This window comes from Dromaius novaehollandiae, chromosome 18, assembly GCF_036370855.1.
Source record: "Dromaius novaehollandiae isolate bDroNov1 chromosome 18, bDroNov1.hap1, whole genome shotgun sequence".
NCBI classification, from domain to species: domain Eukaryota; kingdom Metazoa; phylum Chordata; class Aves; order Casuariiformes; family Dromaiidae; genus Dromaius; species Dromaius novaehollandiae.
In genome coordinates this window covers 14,010,797-14,028,156 of record NC_088115.1, presented here as the reverse complement: position 1 = coordinate 14,028,156, position 17,360 = coordinate 14,010,797, and the positions used below count along the sequence as shown (strand labels likewise).

Here is a 17,360-nt window from a genome sequence, read left to right as displayed (position 1 = left end):
TAATTACTCTATGCAAGCTCTCTCCCCATTCTGAGGATTGTTTTTGACTTGCTTGTTCCACTAGATTCTGCAGCACGTGTGCTTTGTGGCACACTGACATCATGCCATGTTTTCCAGAAACTGCAACGATGCCCAGTGTGATGGGTGTTAGTTACTGCTGCTAGAGTCATCTATTTGAAACCGGAATGTATTTTAGGTCCTGTTATCCTCCCATATGACATAGTCTGAAACATCTGCATGTTCCGTTGCGTAGAAGGGCACAGTGATTTGGACCGACCACTTCAGTGCTCTGTGCACTGTTCATTTTGCCGTTGCTATGAGTTGTGTTAAGATGGGCTATTGCTGTAGATACCAAGCTCTGAGCTCTTCAACAAGAGGTGTCAACCTACTGATGAGGGGCTGTTGTGCTAAAATACCCTGAACTGCCAAGATTTCAAAACTTTCTGGGTAGAATATAAATACAAGTAGCTAAAGTTAGTTTTAAGTATAAAAGGAGACCACAGCAAACATCAAAGTGACCAGAAAAATTCAGTCCTGGACAGGCCTTCTGTTATATTTAATGCTAGATAGATGAAGATAAGTTACTTTTCTTGAAGCTCAAATTATGCTATTGTATTTACTCAGCATTCATTAGGCAAAATTAGGCATTATTTAGAGTATTTGTATCTAATACTCTTTGTTGTGTGGAAATTAGAAGAAAAAAGAAAATTTTCTAGTCAAAGCAGCCCTTGCCAGTGGCTGTTTTTTTTTCTAAAAGAGCAATAGCAAGAAGATGAGATGCGACTTGATCATTTTCTAAATGTGATGTAACTGCAGATGCCTGAACCCAACCACCTGGGAGCTGCCTCACAGCTACTCGTTTGGATGCGCTGTATAGAAATAAGCAGGTATCGGGGTCGGGGAAGCTGTCGCTATGCTGTGCTGGGAGTCGCATCGCTCTCGGAGGACACCTGGTGGAAGCACTCTCATCCACAAAGCCTCCTCCGGGGTGCCCGGGCCACGGGGATATTTGCCTGCAAGCTACCAAGCAAAGCATGTTTTTGCCTCTTAGGGAAGGCGCTGGCCACTCATTGACTAGATATGGGCAGAGATGTTCCCCTGAGTTTTGAGACCGCTTTCCCTGTAACGGCACTGAGTGTGCAGAAAATCACATCAGGGAGTGAAGGAGGCAGGGGAAGATGGTTTATTGTGTCCAGGAGTATGGCTGTAGTGGACCAGGCTCTGCAAAACTGCAGATGAGGTATCTTGAATCATAAATAGGCCTAATCATCATTGCATGTGAAAGTGTGAATGTAAAGGCTTCTGCACAGCCGTGGTACCTAGAAATGTAAACTGAGCTTTCTGTTTAATAAGATGGCTTGAGACCTTTTTCTTCCAGATGTGGAAGCTGGCACTCAACTGCAGTTTTTCAAGTAAAAATACTGAATCCAAATTGCTGCTGTTATACAGCTGCATTTCAACACAGAGATGTGATGCTCATACAGCACTAACCAGGTACAGAAAACCAGCTCAAACAGGCATTTTGAAATACTGGCTCAAAACCTCGTCCATCAAAATACCATGTTTCCCTGGAGGAAGCTGTTGCCAAGCAATATTTTGCGGAGCGCAAGGAGCTGCACAGTCTCTTCCTCAACACATGCACAGCATCTCTTCTGCAGCAATACCTCTGGGTTTAATTTTCAGCTCATCCTCTCTCTTAAGGACTTGAAGTAGGTATTTAAAAATGAGCATGCCAAATTGGTCTGTCAGCAGTGTGAACGGAATAGTTAAAACTCCGTGTTTTTGATCACAGAACATTGCACTTGTCCGCAAAAGGCTGGCCGTGGACTAAGACGAAGGCCTTTCCCGTGTACGCGGAGTGACTCAGCAGGCCATATCACGGCTGTCAGCGTATCCCTGCTTTTGCGGGAGCTGGCGATTGAGGGAGCCGGCACGAGGGGTCGGAATTCAGCAGCTGTTCTCAAAGCACTAATTTCAATGCTCTGACTGCGTTTTTGGTAATGCGGCCAGACACGGGCGGCTCTCGGCGGCGTGGCCTTGCGTTGAGCACGGCGGCTCCCGCTCCGCCCTTAAAACCCCGGCGCACGGCTCTGCTCGCCCAGGGGAGGAGGAGGAGGCGGAGGAAGGCGGTGGTCGTGCTGCAGGGGGGCAGCTCAAGGAAGGGGGGGTCCTTGGGGGGGAGGGAGGCGGCCGGGCCGCGCTCCGCCCCGGGGGCGGTGGCAGCAGCGCGGCCGCCCCTCGCCCTGCGCCGGGCGGGGAGCGCTGCGTCCTGCCGCCGCGACGTGCTCCGCCGGGCCGGGCCGGGCCGCGGTGAGTCCCCCCGGGGCGGTGAGTGCCCCCGGCGGGGCGCGGCGCCGGGGAAGGGCTGCCCGGGGAGCGGGGCGGGGGTCCGGCCTCGCCGGTCGCTGCGGCTGGGGGGCGTGGGGCGTTTGTGGGGACAAAACGGGTGTGGGGAGGAAAAAAGCAGGGGAAGAGGAGGAGTTCTGCTATACCACTCGGTGCACGTCGTTGCTATAGAGCAAACGCCTTGGCATAGCGCGTTTGATTTGCTTTATTTACTTAGTTGTTTTTTTAGCTGGGCGTGTGTGCAAGCGTGCAGCAGCCCTCTGATGCGCTGGGGAGAAGAGGGCAGGCGAGGAGGGTCCCTTCCCCGGCGCCGTCTCGCAATTCGCGATCTGCCGCAGGTCCCCGGCGAGCAGCTGCTTTGGGCAGGGGAAGCGGCAGCCGGCGGAGCTCCGCTGCAACGGCGCGGGGAGCGTGCCCGCTGCCGCCTCTGGCTTCGTTACCCCGCAGTTAAGGAGCGATGAGTTCGCGGATAAGTGCTCCGCGACTGCCGGTCCTCTTGGTGCTCATCAGCAGGAGAAAGATCTTTCCTTTGGGATTCAGATGGGGAAGGGAATTCAGTCTGTCTTTTAAATGCATAAATGAAGTATTTAGCTTAAGTAGTTCATAGACCGATAAAGGCACGTTGGAGTTTTTCTTACACATGGTTTAGTCTGTTATCTACTTGTAGCAAGATCAGTAATCTATTTTTTCTTTTTGCGGATATTGCTGTCTGTTGATATACTTCCTTCCCCCCCCCCCCCAAAGCCACATTTCAATTGCTTGAGGCTCTCACTTTCTTTAGCTTAAAAAACAAGGGAATGTGCTTTGAAGCACAAAATCATATAAATGGACCGCTACAGACTATTGTCAGCTTGACATCTGGGGAAAAGAGGGAGATCTTTCCAAGTATCACCTTATCATTTTTTTTCTCCTGTGAGAATCATCAGTATCTCAAATGTAGAATTAAATGCGCAAAACCGGTAACTTGCTTGAGATTGCTTTGATTGAGACGCCCACGAGCAGTTGCGCTTCAGCCACTTCTCCTATGAGTGCAAGATCATAGGGAAGTGGCTAAATTGTTGAGGACGTTTGCAGGTTAAGAGAGTTTGTCTAATATACTTATTCAAATAAATGTCTCGGCAGCTCCTTTTTCTGTTCAGCATATGCATTTGTTTTCCTCGCCTGGAGTTTCTGAAAGCATTTTTTGCCAAGATACAGTTCTTCAGCATTGAAGTGATAGTTCTCAATGTTCTTGATTGCTTGTAATGTAGTTCTGGAAACTTTGCTGAGATGGCTTCCCAGATGCAATACCAAGAAATGAATTAATGTGCTTACAATGGCTCCCCCTTCAACCTAAATGATGTGAATTAAAGCATGGAAGCGTTCCAATGGATATGTGGAAATGATGCTATGTTTTGTTTTGTTTTCTGTTTTTTTTACTGGCTAGAAAGAAAGAAGTCATTGACCTTAGTGATTATATGTGATTAAATTAGCTTTGCCACTTTTATGGATTTCATTAAAATAATGAAGTGTGACTGAGGAAGATGTATTTTAGTCCAGTCACGTTGCGTTCAGCAAGGAAGTCAGTGGAGCTTCTCCACTTGTAAATGCTCTTGAAATCTGCTCCTGAAATTCAAACAGTGGAAGTCCAAGTGCTTAGTACTTGTGAAGAGAGAGAAGAAACACTGATTTTTGCAATCTGTAAGCAATAGCTGCATTTCTTGATTCTTTTTAAAACTCTTTTGTCATGTTAAAGTGCTTCTCACTTGAAAATATCTAGTGCTATTGCATCCTTTCTTTTTTCTAGGAGAGTTAATTAGTGGCATTATGGTGACATTTAAGCATTTTGGTTTTTATAGAAAGAGGGAAAAGATGTTTAATTTTTAAAGTAGAATTCAATTCAGTGCTATTAAGGGCACTCTAGGAGTTAGTTGCTTGCTCTGACTGGAACCTGTTCCTAAGGCTTCATTTTCAGTGGACTTGCAAACATGTCTCCTGCAGACCCTCACGCTTCATGTGCCTGGCCAGAGCCTTGCTGCCTCGCAGGGGACCACTGACCCCAACGGGCTCCGAGCATCTGCAAACCTGCCTGTGCAGAGCCAAGTTGAGTGTCAGAGCCTGAGAAAGTGGTGAGTGGTGGTTTTGTTTGCTTGCAGATGTCTTTCCTCTCTTCTCGTTCCTCCTACACTTAAAGAAATGCATGCTTTGATATAAATACCTATCTGTAAGCAGTTTGATAATTTAAAGCTTTTCATTGCACAAGCTAAACTCGTAGCAGTGGTGCTGACATCTGAGCAACCTCATGTGTTACTTTAGTTAGATAGTGTTTGTATTCCCAAAATAGGTTTCCATATTACAATATAGCAAGGAAGGCGCCTTGAACTGTGTGTTGTCTAAAAGATAGCAGAACAGCTAGGTCCTGTTACAGAACTGATTTGAATGTGCAGTCACCAAAAACATTTATCAACCCTTTGAATAAGGGTTGATAACCAGAAAACCTGAAATATAGATAAATTCTTAAAATCTGTACTATGTTTTGACTCAAATGTTGAAAAATGACCGAATTGTTCACCTGTGGCATACAGATATTGCTGCAGGCAAGAGTCGTGGCCCAAGATGCTTGGTTCCATGTGGGAGCAGTCTCTGAAACTCTCTGTACCAAGGTGTTCTCTTCTGTTTCCATGCATCTGCCATTCGAATGGTTTCTTCTTGTGTAATCCCAACCATCTTTGTATTGGAAGGAGATGCTAGACAGGAGACAGGCCCTGAGTTTGCAAGACCTGCCATGTAACTCGTTTGGCACTGATCTTCTTAGCTGGGCTAGTATGATAGGAGCTAGAAACAGTAGTGGTAATCATTTAGAGTAGCTTGTCTGCCAAGTAATATAAAGACCTGCACTTGTTCTCATGTGATCTTTCTTGGGAAGTTAATGATTATATTTCAACTTTTGTAGGTGAGGAAATGGAGATAGAGGTTAAACAGTGACTTCAAACCTCTGTCAACAAGTTGGTGGCAGAACTGGGAATAAAAACCTGATTATTCCCCATCCTACTGTTAACTCTGCTCACGAGGTACGTCTTGGTGGAATTTAAATGGTGCCTGTTGAAAGAACATTTTCAGATCCCCCCCTTCCCCCACATTTATGTTCAGTGACCCTGTAGTGTTCACTCTGCTTGCCTAATGAAAAGGCAAATTAGGAAAATAAGTAGTATTGCATCTGCTGTAGTAAAAAGTATTACTCACAGTACATTGAACAGTTTGCCTGGGGTGATACATCTCTCTTTAAATGCATTGGTCTGGCTAGCTGCCGTGAACTCATGTGTTGGACATTGGAATTATGCACTGAGATGAATGCATTTGTTTATAATATCTGGGTAATAAAATGAAAATAAGCTGAGGTTAGCTTGAATCTTGTTGCTTTGCATAGAGCTGATCCTGGTTTTGAGTGGAAGATTGCTCAGATGATATCCTGAGGTCTCTCCTAGCCCTGTTTGCACAACTCTCTGATTGTAAATGAGTGCTAACAGCTTCTTGATGTAACAGGGGTCTAGCTTGTATGTTGGAGAGTGCTTTTTAGAGATAATGAATGCTGTAACTGCCTGGCTTATGTGTTTTTAAATTATTTTGTCATTTTTTTGTGTGTTTGTTTTTCTGTTAAGCAAACTAGTCTTGAAAAATGGCACCAAGTACTCAGAGAGAGGCAGGAGTATGGAGACAAACCAGAGCTCTTTTATTCAAGAACTGTCTTGTTAAGTGTAGGACTAAAAAAAGTAGTGTTCAGGTAAGTGGAGTGCTTGTTTACTGTCATCTTTGTGTCTGCATTTTCCCTACATTTAAGTGGTTCCCGAATTGGAGGCAATGCTCAGCTTCATTATGGTATTTCTGAAGCTTCTAGGTCTGCTCCGATTTCTGGTTTGAAATAGGCTTTTTCAGAAGCTATTATGGTCCTTGGACTGGAAAAGTATCATAAGAATGTAAGGCATTATCTAGAAGATATCCTTGAATTAATCGTGCAGTCTTAGTGCACTTTCAGAAAAGTCCAAATGCTTTCTAGGGATCATAGCTGACTGGTGTTGCAGGACTAGACGTCTTTAAAAGCTTTTTATCTCTTCTAGAGGTTTAGCCATGTGCAAAGATAATGTGTATGAAATTTTAAGGGAAGTTCTGAGGTGAACAACACAGTTCAGTGCTTGGCTTGACTTGTTTAATGGTTCATGGTCTGTGTTTTCTTTTTTCTAAATAGCATAAATTTACTGATACTTACAATGGGTAGAATTATTCCTTTGTTCCTTAAAATGGCTTCTCAAGTTACCAATGTATGCTATTAAAATTCTGCTGCAGTGCTACAGAGTAGGTTTTGGCATTAAAGGCACTAAATCTGTTATTGCATTGAAATCATTAAGGAATCCTCACAGTCAAGTGATTAAAGACACAGTCCCTTCTTTAAACTTTGTATGACTCAGGAAATTTTTTTTCCTATTACTTCTCTTTGAAATTCTCACTTTTTATATTTCTTTGTACAGGAAATCCTTTTCCCACTCTTTTTCTTATTTTGGCTAATACTCATGAGCATGATGCATCCACATAAGAAATACGGCGAGGTACCTGACACCCATCTTGGTACTCTAGATACCTCCTTGCTGGTGAATTTTGTCATTGGATACACGCCACCAACCAGCATGACAAGAGAAATCATGAAGAAAGTGGCTTTCGATAACTTTGAAGATGGTATACTGAATGCCTAGGCATTTTATTTTTCTAAGTATATCTCATGCTTTGGCTTGTGTTTAAAGAGGAAGTTCACTGTTGCTGCTAATGGTAGATCAGACCTGTCCGCTTCTGACAGACTGGAAAGCATTTCTTTTCAATCACAGCTAAAGAGAACAGGCTGTGAAGACATTTTTTTTTGGTTGGTAAATATTCTTGCATTGCCTTCTCAGAGTAGTTCACGTTCTCCACATATGTACTCCTGTTACAGGTTGCAAGTGTTACGTAGTTAAGGGAAAGGTTTTTAGAGCAAATGCAAAGTACCAAAAGCCACTGAAACTCTCTAGAACTAATTAGTACTTATACTGTGACATCCTGGGGTAAATTCAACGGATGATACTGATCTGCAGATATTCTAGGTTGAGTTTTCAATCCTGTTGTTACTATCAAAACAATGATTTTTTTTTTAATGATGGTTCCCATTAACACTGTGTCACCTCCTTGATTTTAAAAGTGATTTTTTTTAAAGCACCTTTTCTGCATAGCTGACACAGCTAGTGGTAACTGATCTATCCAAAACCACTCTAATGTATTTTTAGTTTGGTATCTTTGATTCTCTTCCTTGTGGTATTCATGCTTCAAAGGTATCACTAAGATATAGCACAGCCTGATGTCTGCATTTTCATTACGGATATTCTCTTCTGTTTTTAGTAAATGATTCCACTTTCTACCTTCAAAGTCTGTTCTCCCTTAAAACTGCTGCTGTGCTTTCTGTGAGCTGAGAGCTGAAGTCCTTTGCTGAAGTCAGTGGCAAAATACTGTATTTTCATATATTTAACTCTCTATGCCAGTTGGTCTGCCCTTGCTGAAAAGTACTGGTACTTGAAAATAAATTCTCAGGTAGCCTGTAAGAATTGAGGCACAGAAGCTGTTGGAACAGGAGAAATGGGGAAAAAGGATTGAGGGAAAAGTGCTGGGGTAACTTCCCTTTGAATTATTCACCCCACTATTAACGTGACACTGCTGCAGGCTTACATTCATGGGAATACTTGTTTACTTTACCAGGACAAAAGCATAGCCCTTTATATATCCAAATCCAAACAAATTATCAATGACTGGCATGACTTTGCTTTAAGATAAACTGTTGCACAGGTTTTTTTGCTGCTGTGCTGATATCTAAATTAACATGATAATTTGTTATCTTGCAGGCATAATCACAGAAGAATATTTAAGTGAAGAAGAACTGCAAGAGGCTAGTGCTTTTAAACCCTCAAACTTTGTGGGTGTAGTATTCAATGACGATATGTCCTACCAGCTTAGGTTTCCTGACTCTGTTACCATGTCTTCTGTTTATGTGGAATCAAGAGGTACATGTGCACACTCTCATTTTTACTTCTTAAGGGAATCAGCTAGAAAATCAGATCCTTTTTTTTTTTTTTTTTTTGGCCTGATGTTGCATGCTACAATAAATTAAGCTATTTGGAGTGCTGTGTAATTTAGCATAATGCAGAAATGAGTAAGATGCACAGGTTAGCTTCAGTGCAGTGCCAGTCTGGAGCAGCTCTGCAGCTCTCCCTGTTCGAGTGTGTTCGGGGCCAGGCCATGTGCCGGCGGGGGCACTCCTGGCCCTGCCGCGCTGTGCTGTGCAGACGTGCTCTCTGCCGCATAGTGTGCAAGTCTGTGGACCTGCTGCATCCTGGCATGACTTGGCTTTTTCAGTAAAGCAGCTTTGCAGGTGTTCAGAACATAGGAGACAGCAATGCTCCGTGGGTTTTTTGTTCTTGGGTTTCGGGGGGTTTTTGACAGCACTCCATAAACCATCCATAAGATTATCTGGTAGCTCATCGGATCCTGTTATCCTTTCACTGTTTGTATAGCAGTTACAAGCTTAATAGCCTGTCCCTCATGCTGTTTGTCTGCTCTGGGGAAGGGAGCCTTTTGAATCCAGTACTGCAAATTAGTCCTTTATATTTTTTAGGTATATACATATGTGTGTGTATATAAATATGTAGATGTATATATGTATTTTTAGAAGTTCTTTCTAGTACTTAAAAGGGATTGCATCAACCTGTGACATCTTTACATTAGGGGTAGGACAGCTGTAACTCCAGCTTTTTGCTTTTTTAAATGCCTTGACTATTCTGTAGCTAGTTGCTCCAGCTTGGTGAAAGGATGTGAATCTGTAACATACTGGCACTCAGGATTTATAGCTCTGCAAGCCTGCATCGATGCAGCAATTATACAGGTAAGAGTCAATAAACAGTTTAATAAGACCAACAAAGTTAAAATCCTTGAATTGCCTTCATTCTGAATGTTTTTGTGATGTTGTCTGTTAACTGTATAAAATACCTTACCGACCATTAGCTTACATCCATTGAGGAGGCAGGATATTTTTTGTGGGTTTTCCATATTTTGTACAGAAATGTTCTTGTCCAGTTGAATAATGTGGACATTTGTTGTCTTTCTGTGTTTAAATGAGTCTGAAGCATACATGATAGCAGTCATTAAAATATAAGTGTTTGACAGTGGTCACCCCAAAATGGTACTTCAGATGCTTTAACAAAATGAGTGGTGGTTTGATGGGCTGCTTTCCTCCCTATGTTGTCCGAAAAGCAGATTCATTGCCCGGTGTGCAATAAGCCAATAATTACACACTCAGGAGAGACATTTGCTTATTTATTTCAGAGTTGCGCAAGCCTGGGTGCTCGGTGGTTTCCCGCAAATCAAGCACACCCCCCCAACTTTTCAAGTAGCATTTACACAAACAAATTGCCGGATTTGCAGTTTTCCCTTTTACACTGGTTAGTGATTTCTTCATTCCCCGGGTCCCATGCCTGTCTCTCAAGGCCCTGACAAGGGGAGATAGTAATTCCAGCAATTAACGCTGCCCCAGCAGGGACAGTAGGTGTTATCTCCCAAGGTCCTGACGAGGGGGAGATAGTCCAGACCCCTTAATTAACATTGTTTCAGCAGTGAGAGGAGGCTTTGCTTCCCAAGGTCTTGGCGCCCAAGCAGGCCTTATTTCAAAGCCTTGACATCCTCCCTTTCGGAGTGTGGGGCACAGGAATGCAGACTGCTTGTAACTCCCTTATCTTTCCAGCCTGCACCAGCTCTGGGGCCCTTTCTTACTGAACTAGGAGTGCGGCCTAAGGCTTCAGCAAATTTAGCTACTCATGCTAAGCAACTTTTATCTAAGTGGCTACCTCTAGACAGCTACAGTTCAAGTCCCAAGGTCTTCAGTTAAGGATACATGGACCTGCAATTCTTTTGCCAGATTGGCATTACATACTTAGAAATAAAACATTTTGCTTTTAGGGTTTTAGCAGTTCTAGGATGCCCTTGATTAAAGAATGCTTCTTTTTAGAGAAGAGAGATAGAGGTTATCCTAACCTGCCTAGTTCAGACATTCTTTCTGAGCTTCCCAGGGTTGTCTTGTAACACCCACACATGCACATACACACTCTTGTGCTGCAAACACTGTTCATTTGCCTCTGCTGCTGTAAAATTTGCCTTGCTGTTTTGTTCCTGGTCAGTATTTGTTAATAATACCTTTCTAAGTATTTCTCTCCCATCGCACTTCTCTCAGTAAGTCTTATCTTTTTAGAGGACAGGAATTGCAAAGCTGTTGTCCATTTTATCTCCGTGTCTTCAGATGTTCTATTTCTGTGCTTTCGGACTGGGATGTGGGGAAATTAAGGTCTCAGATTTTCCTTGAAGTTTCCAGATCTTTCCATGTCAGTGAAGTTATAACCCAGATGAAGAACTGATTTAGCAGAGTTTTCTGAGATACCACGTGTCAGCTGAGCCGTGGTAGCTGCCTATCACAAGCATGTAAGGTAAAATGAGTTGGCTTAAATTGCAGTGGAGAAGATCAGCACTAATGTGTGTGTTCTCGCAGGTGTCTGAGCCGAGAGGATACTTAACTGTACGTCGGTTGAGCAGTAGTAACTTCTTCACCAATCTAAGCCCTTATTCATTGCAGTCTTGCGAGTGGAATGGGGATGTAAAATCAGAAGCAATGCAAGAATAACTCTTCCTTCTTTTCCTTTTAGCTGAAGACTAATCAGTCAGTTTGGGAACAACTTGAATTAACAAGAGCTGTCATTATGGGAGAGGCTGAAGTGATGGAAATTGACAGTTTTCCTCGTGCAATCATTTTAATTTACCTAGTAATTGCTTTTTCACCATTTGGGTATTATTTGGCAATTCATATTGTGGCAGAAAAGGAGAGGAAGTTGAAGGAATTCTTAAAAATATTGGGACTTCATGACACTGCCTTTTGGTATGTGAGTATTCAGTATAACCTGTTCATTCTAGAAAAAATGTAAAAAGCCTTGTAATAAACCCCATCTATCCTATTCTTAGTTCACTAATTGTTTTCAGTTAATCAGATTGATACTGCAGCAGCCTAAAAATGAACTGCTCTGGAAAATCTAACACGGAGCTACTTATTGTATCATAGAAATAGGCATGTTTTTGTAAGTAAATACTGGAGTAATGCTGCTTCATTTATAAATACAGAACTATACCAGCCTTGGAGGGATTGAATAAAATGATGCATGAGATTTTTATGTAATTTGTTTTGTCATTTTTAATGCTCTGCCTCAGTAACACCTTTTCTTGAGGCTAAACAGGTAACATGCAGTCTCTCTTCAGAGCTTATCAGCAGCATTTCCCCAACCCATAATTAATCCAGTCTAACTCTATAATTTTAATGTGACAGAAAGAGAAGTCTGAACAACAGGTTTTAAGTTGTTTCTCCACTGTGATGGAAATTGTCCTGTGTAATACAACATACTTTTTTCCACAGAAGTGGATGTACTAATTTGTAAACATTGGTAGTTGTAGAGATAAAACTGGGTGTAGCTTTGCACTTCCAGCAGCGATGGCCCACGGCATCTTAGGACCTTGTCCTGGTGCATTGTAACAGCCAGCTGCGATTGGTTTTGTCTGATTGCTTTTGTTCTGTGTTTTTATCAAAGCTCTTTTTTGACCTTTTTTTTGGTGATATTTCCTTAGTGACAAGTCTTGTTTAGAATGAGTTATATCCTTCACCTACAGTATTGGCTAGCGGTCCTCACTTGCTCCTCATGAGTCAGTATTTGTTAAGAATTTGTGATCTTGAGAAAATCATTTTAATTTTTGGCTTCAGGGAATCCCTATGTAAAATGGGAGTGATCTGCAAAGGCATGTTGGTAGTGCAGCTTTGATAGACCACTGAAAAAAGCCTGACCGACTTGCTTGTGAGGAAAATGTCACCTGTAAGAATTTGTTTCCTGAGATCAGACTTGCCCACTGACTTTCAACTCTGTTTTTATACAGAAGAGTATTTTATTACCTTGCTCAGCAACTGGACTGACTAATGCATTAAATTTTAAATAGAATTTCTTTAATTATTGAAACATACTACTCAATTACCCTCTTCTGGTTAAACTAGGGAATTAATTATGCAAGTTCAAAAAATATCATGAATCATCTAGCTGTTTCTTTTTGATGCAGTTGGTATCGATGGGCATGTTCTAATGCTTCAGTTATACTGATATTTACAAGAGCTCTTTTCTTTTGGGGGCTGTTGTTTTGCTGCAAGCCTGTCCTTTGGTGCATGTCAGGAATATTAAAGAATTGTAGTTTTAGCTAATTCTGTGAGTAATTCAGACTGTGAATTCATTCACTGTTTGTTTTTTTTGTGTGTGTGTGTCCTCCACTGCCCCGCTCCTTTTGCTTGTAGGCTTTCTTGGGTGCTGCTCTACACAAGTTTGATTTTCGTCATGGCCATTCTTATGGCGGTCATTGCAACATCCTCTTCGCTCTTTCCCCAGAGCAGTGCCTTTGTGATATTTCTTCTTTTTTTTCTATATGGAATCTCTTCGGTAAGTACTCTCAATCGCGTTGAATTTGGCCATCGCATCCAAGAGTTTTTCATTCCTGTCTGATAGTGTTCTCTCTTCTAGACAGCTTGGATGTAGTTTTATTAGAACAATATAGTAACTGGGTATCTTATGTGCCCCATCCCCTTTCTGTGGTCCATTCTGGCTCAGGAGCTTGTGCAGGTCTTGATTGTGGCTATGAGAAATAGCTTTCCTTACCGAAGTATTTGAATTTATAGTCATCATCTGTCTTTGAACAAAAAATGCAGTGCAGTAGTATTTTGAAGTCCCAAACCATGCCCACTTCTAAACATTTGCTGTTACTATATAGTATAATGCTAAAACCCTAATTAAACTCAAGAATCAATTTAATATAGCAGATTACTTGTCAAAGTTCATAAACAATTCAAAAATATTTATTTACTATATATCTCTTAACAGGTTTACTAATTAGAATGTGTACACATACTGCAAAGTATGGCTTCATATTTTTCTTTCATGGTTCTCTTCTGCGGTCCCTTGCCTGGCATCTTTGGGAAATCTGTTGCTCCTGATAGTTTGCTTTTAAAGGACACGTGGGTCTTGGGTTAATGCTGAATTGGCTATATCAGGAACATGATTTGCTTACCAGAGAAAAAAATGAAGTTATGGTCTTTCTACTTTATATTTTCTGTGCTTTGTTGGGTTTTTTTTTTTTTTATGTATTACCTTGTTACATTTTTTGATCTGTTTGTTCTTAGGTTTTCTTTGCACTTATGCTGACGCCTCTATTTAAAAAGTCAAAAAATGTGGGTATAGTTGAATTCTTGGCGACGCTGGTTTTTGGTTTTGTGGGTCTTAGTATTGTTCTGGTGGAAGATTTCCCAAAGTCGTCTGTGTGGATTCTGAGTCCATTGTGTCAGTGCACCTTCTTGATTGGCATCGCAGAGGTAAATAACCTAGTACTTCTCAGATTGCAGCCTCATAGCAATCATTTGTCTTGCATCACCTTCAAAGTGGTAGTGATGTAGATATTTTTAAACAGTTTAATTCTTTTTTTAAAAAAACTGATGATGGTGGGGGGAAATTGGCTATTTTAATAAGTCTCTATGGCAATTTTAATATCAAGTAAAATGCAGTAGACTATCAGGCAACTATTATTCTTTGTCGCTGTGATCTCAGTCACTTTTTGATCTTTTCTGTTCCTAAGTTTTGCACCATTCTGTCATTTCATTCTGACTGATAAAATTGCAGGTCTGTACCAATTTCAGTCTGTCCATGTTTGTTGGCAGGTCATGCATCTAGAAGATTACGAAGATGGTGCAACATTTTCGAATCTAAATCATGGTCCTTACCCACTCTTTCTCTCTCTTATTTTATTGGTGCTGGATAGCATATTTTATCTGCTTGTAGCCATCTACCTTGATCAGGTTATTCCAGGTATGTTCATGAAAAGAAACTGAACTGCGCCAGCGTCACAATTTCCTGAAATCCTGAGCTCCCAGTTTGAAATCAGTGGCAGAGTTAGATGGTATTTCTGAACAACTAGGTGCTTTCTCAGTGGCTCCGACATACTGTGGTGTTACTACTCAGCCTCTTGGCACTGTAGTAGTGTGGTGTTTGTCTAATTTCAATTTTATGCAGAAAGGAGATGGTGCCTGCTGTTTACAAATATATTTTTAATTATGGCTTAGACTACTTTTTGCTGAAATCTTTATTATAATAAAACTGAGAGATGTGAGGACGGTATTAGCATGGTTAGAATTGACTGCTTTTAGATATGTCAGCTGATATTTCTTTTTTTTTTTTTTTTTTTGTATCGGACAATCTTTTTAAAAGGAAAAACTTCTTTGCTGGGTTAACTAGCACCTCAGCCTTTGCAGTTTGTTTTTACAGGGTTGAAAATTAAAGACTGCTTTGCCTGTTCCAGATCTTTCCTTGTGATAGCAATAGTTTTAACACAGAATATAGAATGAAGTTGTTAATCTTACTACTAATTCCTGGTTAGGCCCTTCGGCTTCCTTTGCTTGTGATGTATGTTTCTTTGTATTGTATGTATTTAAGTCACCATTCTTTCATTACTAGGAATTTTTACTGAGTCGAAAGAGATTTCTGCATGTATTTAAATACTTAAACCAGAATCTGCTAGGGGCACTGATGGGAATGATGGCTTAAATGCAGATAATATAAACTTGGCTGCCCAGATCCCTCCAGCATTAGGACATGGGCTTGGCTCCTAAACTTGCTGCAGGGTTGCTCATAGGTTTTATAGCCAAAACTCAAATGCCGAGATACATCTACAGTTACTGTTAAGAAGTTTTCTTTTTCCCTGTTATTATTCAGGGGAGTTTGGACTACGCCGAACATCATTTTTCTTCATGAAGCCCTCATTTTGGTCAAAGCACAGAAAAAATTACAAGGAACTGTATGAGAGCAGCATCAATGGCAGTTTAAGTTTCAGTGAGATGGTTGAACCTGTGCCTTCTGAATTTCAGGGAAAGGAAGCCATCAGGTATGACTCATCCCATTCCCCAAGTTCAGTTGAGCAGATCACCTGAATTCCTGATGTTTAAAGTGTGATTTGAAAATCATTCTTGTTTTTCTAGTGTGTTGATTCAAATAGCATATGGTATGCATTGCAGATAGTTCTCCACACACACAGCACAACTATTTCCATTTTTAATGAAGTCCCATCAACTACATGGATGTCCTCCAAGGATACATCACTCAGCTTAAAGAAAGGATTTGTTTGTGTATTGTATTCCTTCAGTTGGAGTCCTCTCAAAAACAGTCAGTTTTCCATTCCTTCGTTTTCACTGAGGCCACAAGAGGCGTAAGTGTTTGCAGATGTTGAGACGCCTACTCTTCTGGGAGGGTTATTTTCCATTAGCGCACATCTGAGTCTTGCTGGAGAGAGAGTTAAATTCTAGGTTTATGTGAAGGCGAAGTTCTCCATAAACTGGAGAACTTCTTGGTTGTTTTACCCCAGATGTCATGTAAGAGGGTAAAAGAAAACTGAAAAGCTGATCTGCTTGCTTTCATCACGCTTTGTTTCATGTTGCCTTTCATCTGGACTATCGTGTATTTCCAATGCTTTTCATAGTATATTTTCAGAATCATTCCCTTAGTCCTTGTTTTCATTATTTTCCAATCGAATAGCATGATGTCACCTGAGAGAAACTCTTCATCTTCACTCCTCTGTGTTGGCTCAACTAGGCTCAAATAAATATTTGAGCTTAGTGACCAGAATTAGTCTTGCGTTTGTCCCTGTTACCCGTGTCTCTTGGGATGTCCAGCACAGGTTGAAGGGTCTGCTTTTTCTCCTGATGCTCTGATGTTCATATGAGAACGTTGTAGCCTTTTCTGCCTTGCTCATCTGCCCTGGACTCTTTCCATAACTTCCTTCTACTAGCTCTCTGTCATTTCCCCCCCCTCTTTTGCCATCTTTGTACATACAGGTTTCATTGTCTTTCATTCCACATTCTCCTCCCCATCCTTTACACTTGTAATTCACTCTCTGACCCTATTGGCAAGCCTGCCAGGCTTTCAAATGCATTTCCAAAACCCATCTTTCACATTGTTCCTTTAGCTAAACTGGTTGTTTTTGTTTTTTTCCACTTTGAAAAACAGTGGGGCTGGAAGGAAGGCTTTTACCTTTCTTGGAGAGAAAGAACCTGTGTTCCTTTGCCTGATTTTTGTCAAAAACTGTCAGCAGTTGCATCTTTGGAGTCTATTGTACTAAAACCTCTTTTCCATATCCTGTCTGTTAAATCTTCTGTCAGACTGCGAAATCATTGGGGAATAGCTGTGCCCCTAGTTTGGGAAGTCTTTAGTGCATTGTTCTACTCTGTAAGAAATACAGATTTGAACTTACTCTGTCATCATAGACAATAATCTAGTAAGGTGTTGAGAAGAAACTTTCTGATGCTAGTATGGAGGTGCAGTAAGTCCTACGAGATCTCCTGTCTTGTGGTTTGCCTTTATGGCTCCTTAATGTATTTTGTGCAACTTTAGCATGGTCGTCTTTTTTGTGACTGTTGCATAATGTTGATCGATCAAAATGACATATAAAGATCTTAAAGTAGTTTATAAAATGGCCTGTCTTCTTTCAGAATCAGCTGTGTTTCGAAAACATTCAGGAAAAAGGGGGAAACTGTGGAGGCTCTCAGAAGTAAGAACATTTTAGTTTTTAAGCTGCTTATGAGATACAGAGGAGCAATAACTGAATTATGAGTGGTCTTTTGTGTTTCAGTTTGGCTTTTTGGTTTCTTTTGGCAGGGTGGGACTTGGAGCATGAATGCCAGATATGCTTTTGTGTGTCTTCTCTCACCGCTTTGGCAGTAATCTATCTAAAATTGTATCACAAAAAGAGAAGCCCTTCTGTCACTAAGAGAAAATCTAGTGACATCTTGGTCTTTATTCCTCCTCCATCCCTGTCATTAAGCAATGCGATCTTCCCTGCCCCATTTTCCTGTTCCCTTT

At 41.4% G+C, this 17,360-nt stretch overlaps 1 protein-coding gene across 4 annotated transcripts in view; it reads left to right on the top strand.

Annotated features, from left to right (window-relative positions):
* Positions 1–17,360, top strand: part of ABCA5 (ATP binding cassette subfamily A member 5) — a 40,147-nt gene that overhangs the window by 493 nt on the left and 22,294 nt on the right. Inside the window, exons 1-13 of one of the 4 annotated variants that reach the window (XM_026098950.2) lie at positions 2,193–2,310; positions 4,327–4,454; positions 5,279–5,396; positions 5,993–6,106; positions 6,849–7,053; positions 8,241–8,399; positions 9,180–9,277; positions 11,085–11,314; positions 12,761–12,902; positions 13,640–13,828; positions 14,171–14,318; positions 15,222–15,390; positions 16,991–17,049. In XM_026098950.2, the coding sequence (XP_025954735.2) occupies positions 6,002–6,106; positions 6,849–7,053; positions 8,241–8,399; positions 9,180–9,277; positions 11,085–11,314; positions 12,761–12,902; positions 13,640–13,828; positions 14,171–14,318; positions 15,222–15,390; positions 16,991–17,049 (1,504 nt within the window). In that variant the 5' untranslated portion in view covers positions 2,193–2,310; positions 4,327–4,454; positions 5,279–5,396; positions 5,993–6,001. Of the gene's footprint in view, positions 1–2,192; positions 2,329–4,326; positions 4,455–5,278; positions 5,397–5,984; positions 6,107–6,848; positions 7,054–8,240; positions 8,400–9,179; positions 9,278–11,084; positions 11,315–12,760; positions 12,903–13,639; positions 13,829–14,170; positions 14,319–15,221; positions 15,391–16,990; positions 17,050–17,360 lie in introns of those variants that run through there. The other 3 variants (XM_026098949.2, XM_064522796.1, XM_064522797.1) reach the window with 3 other exon arrangements.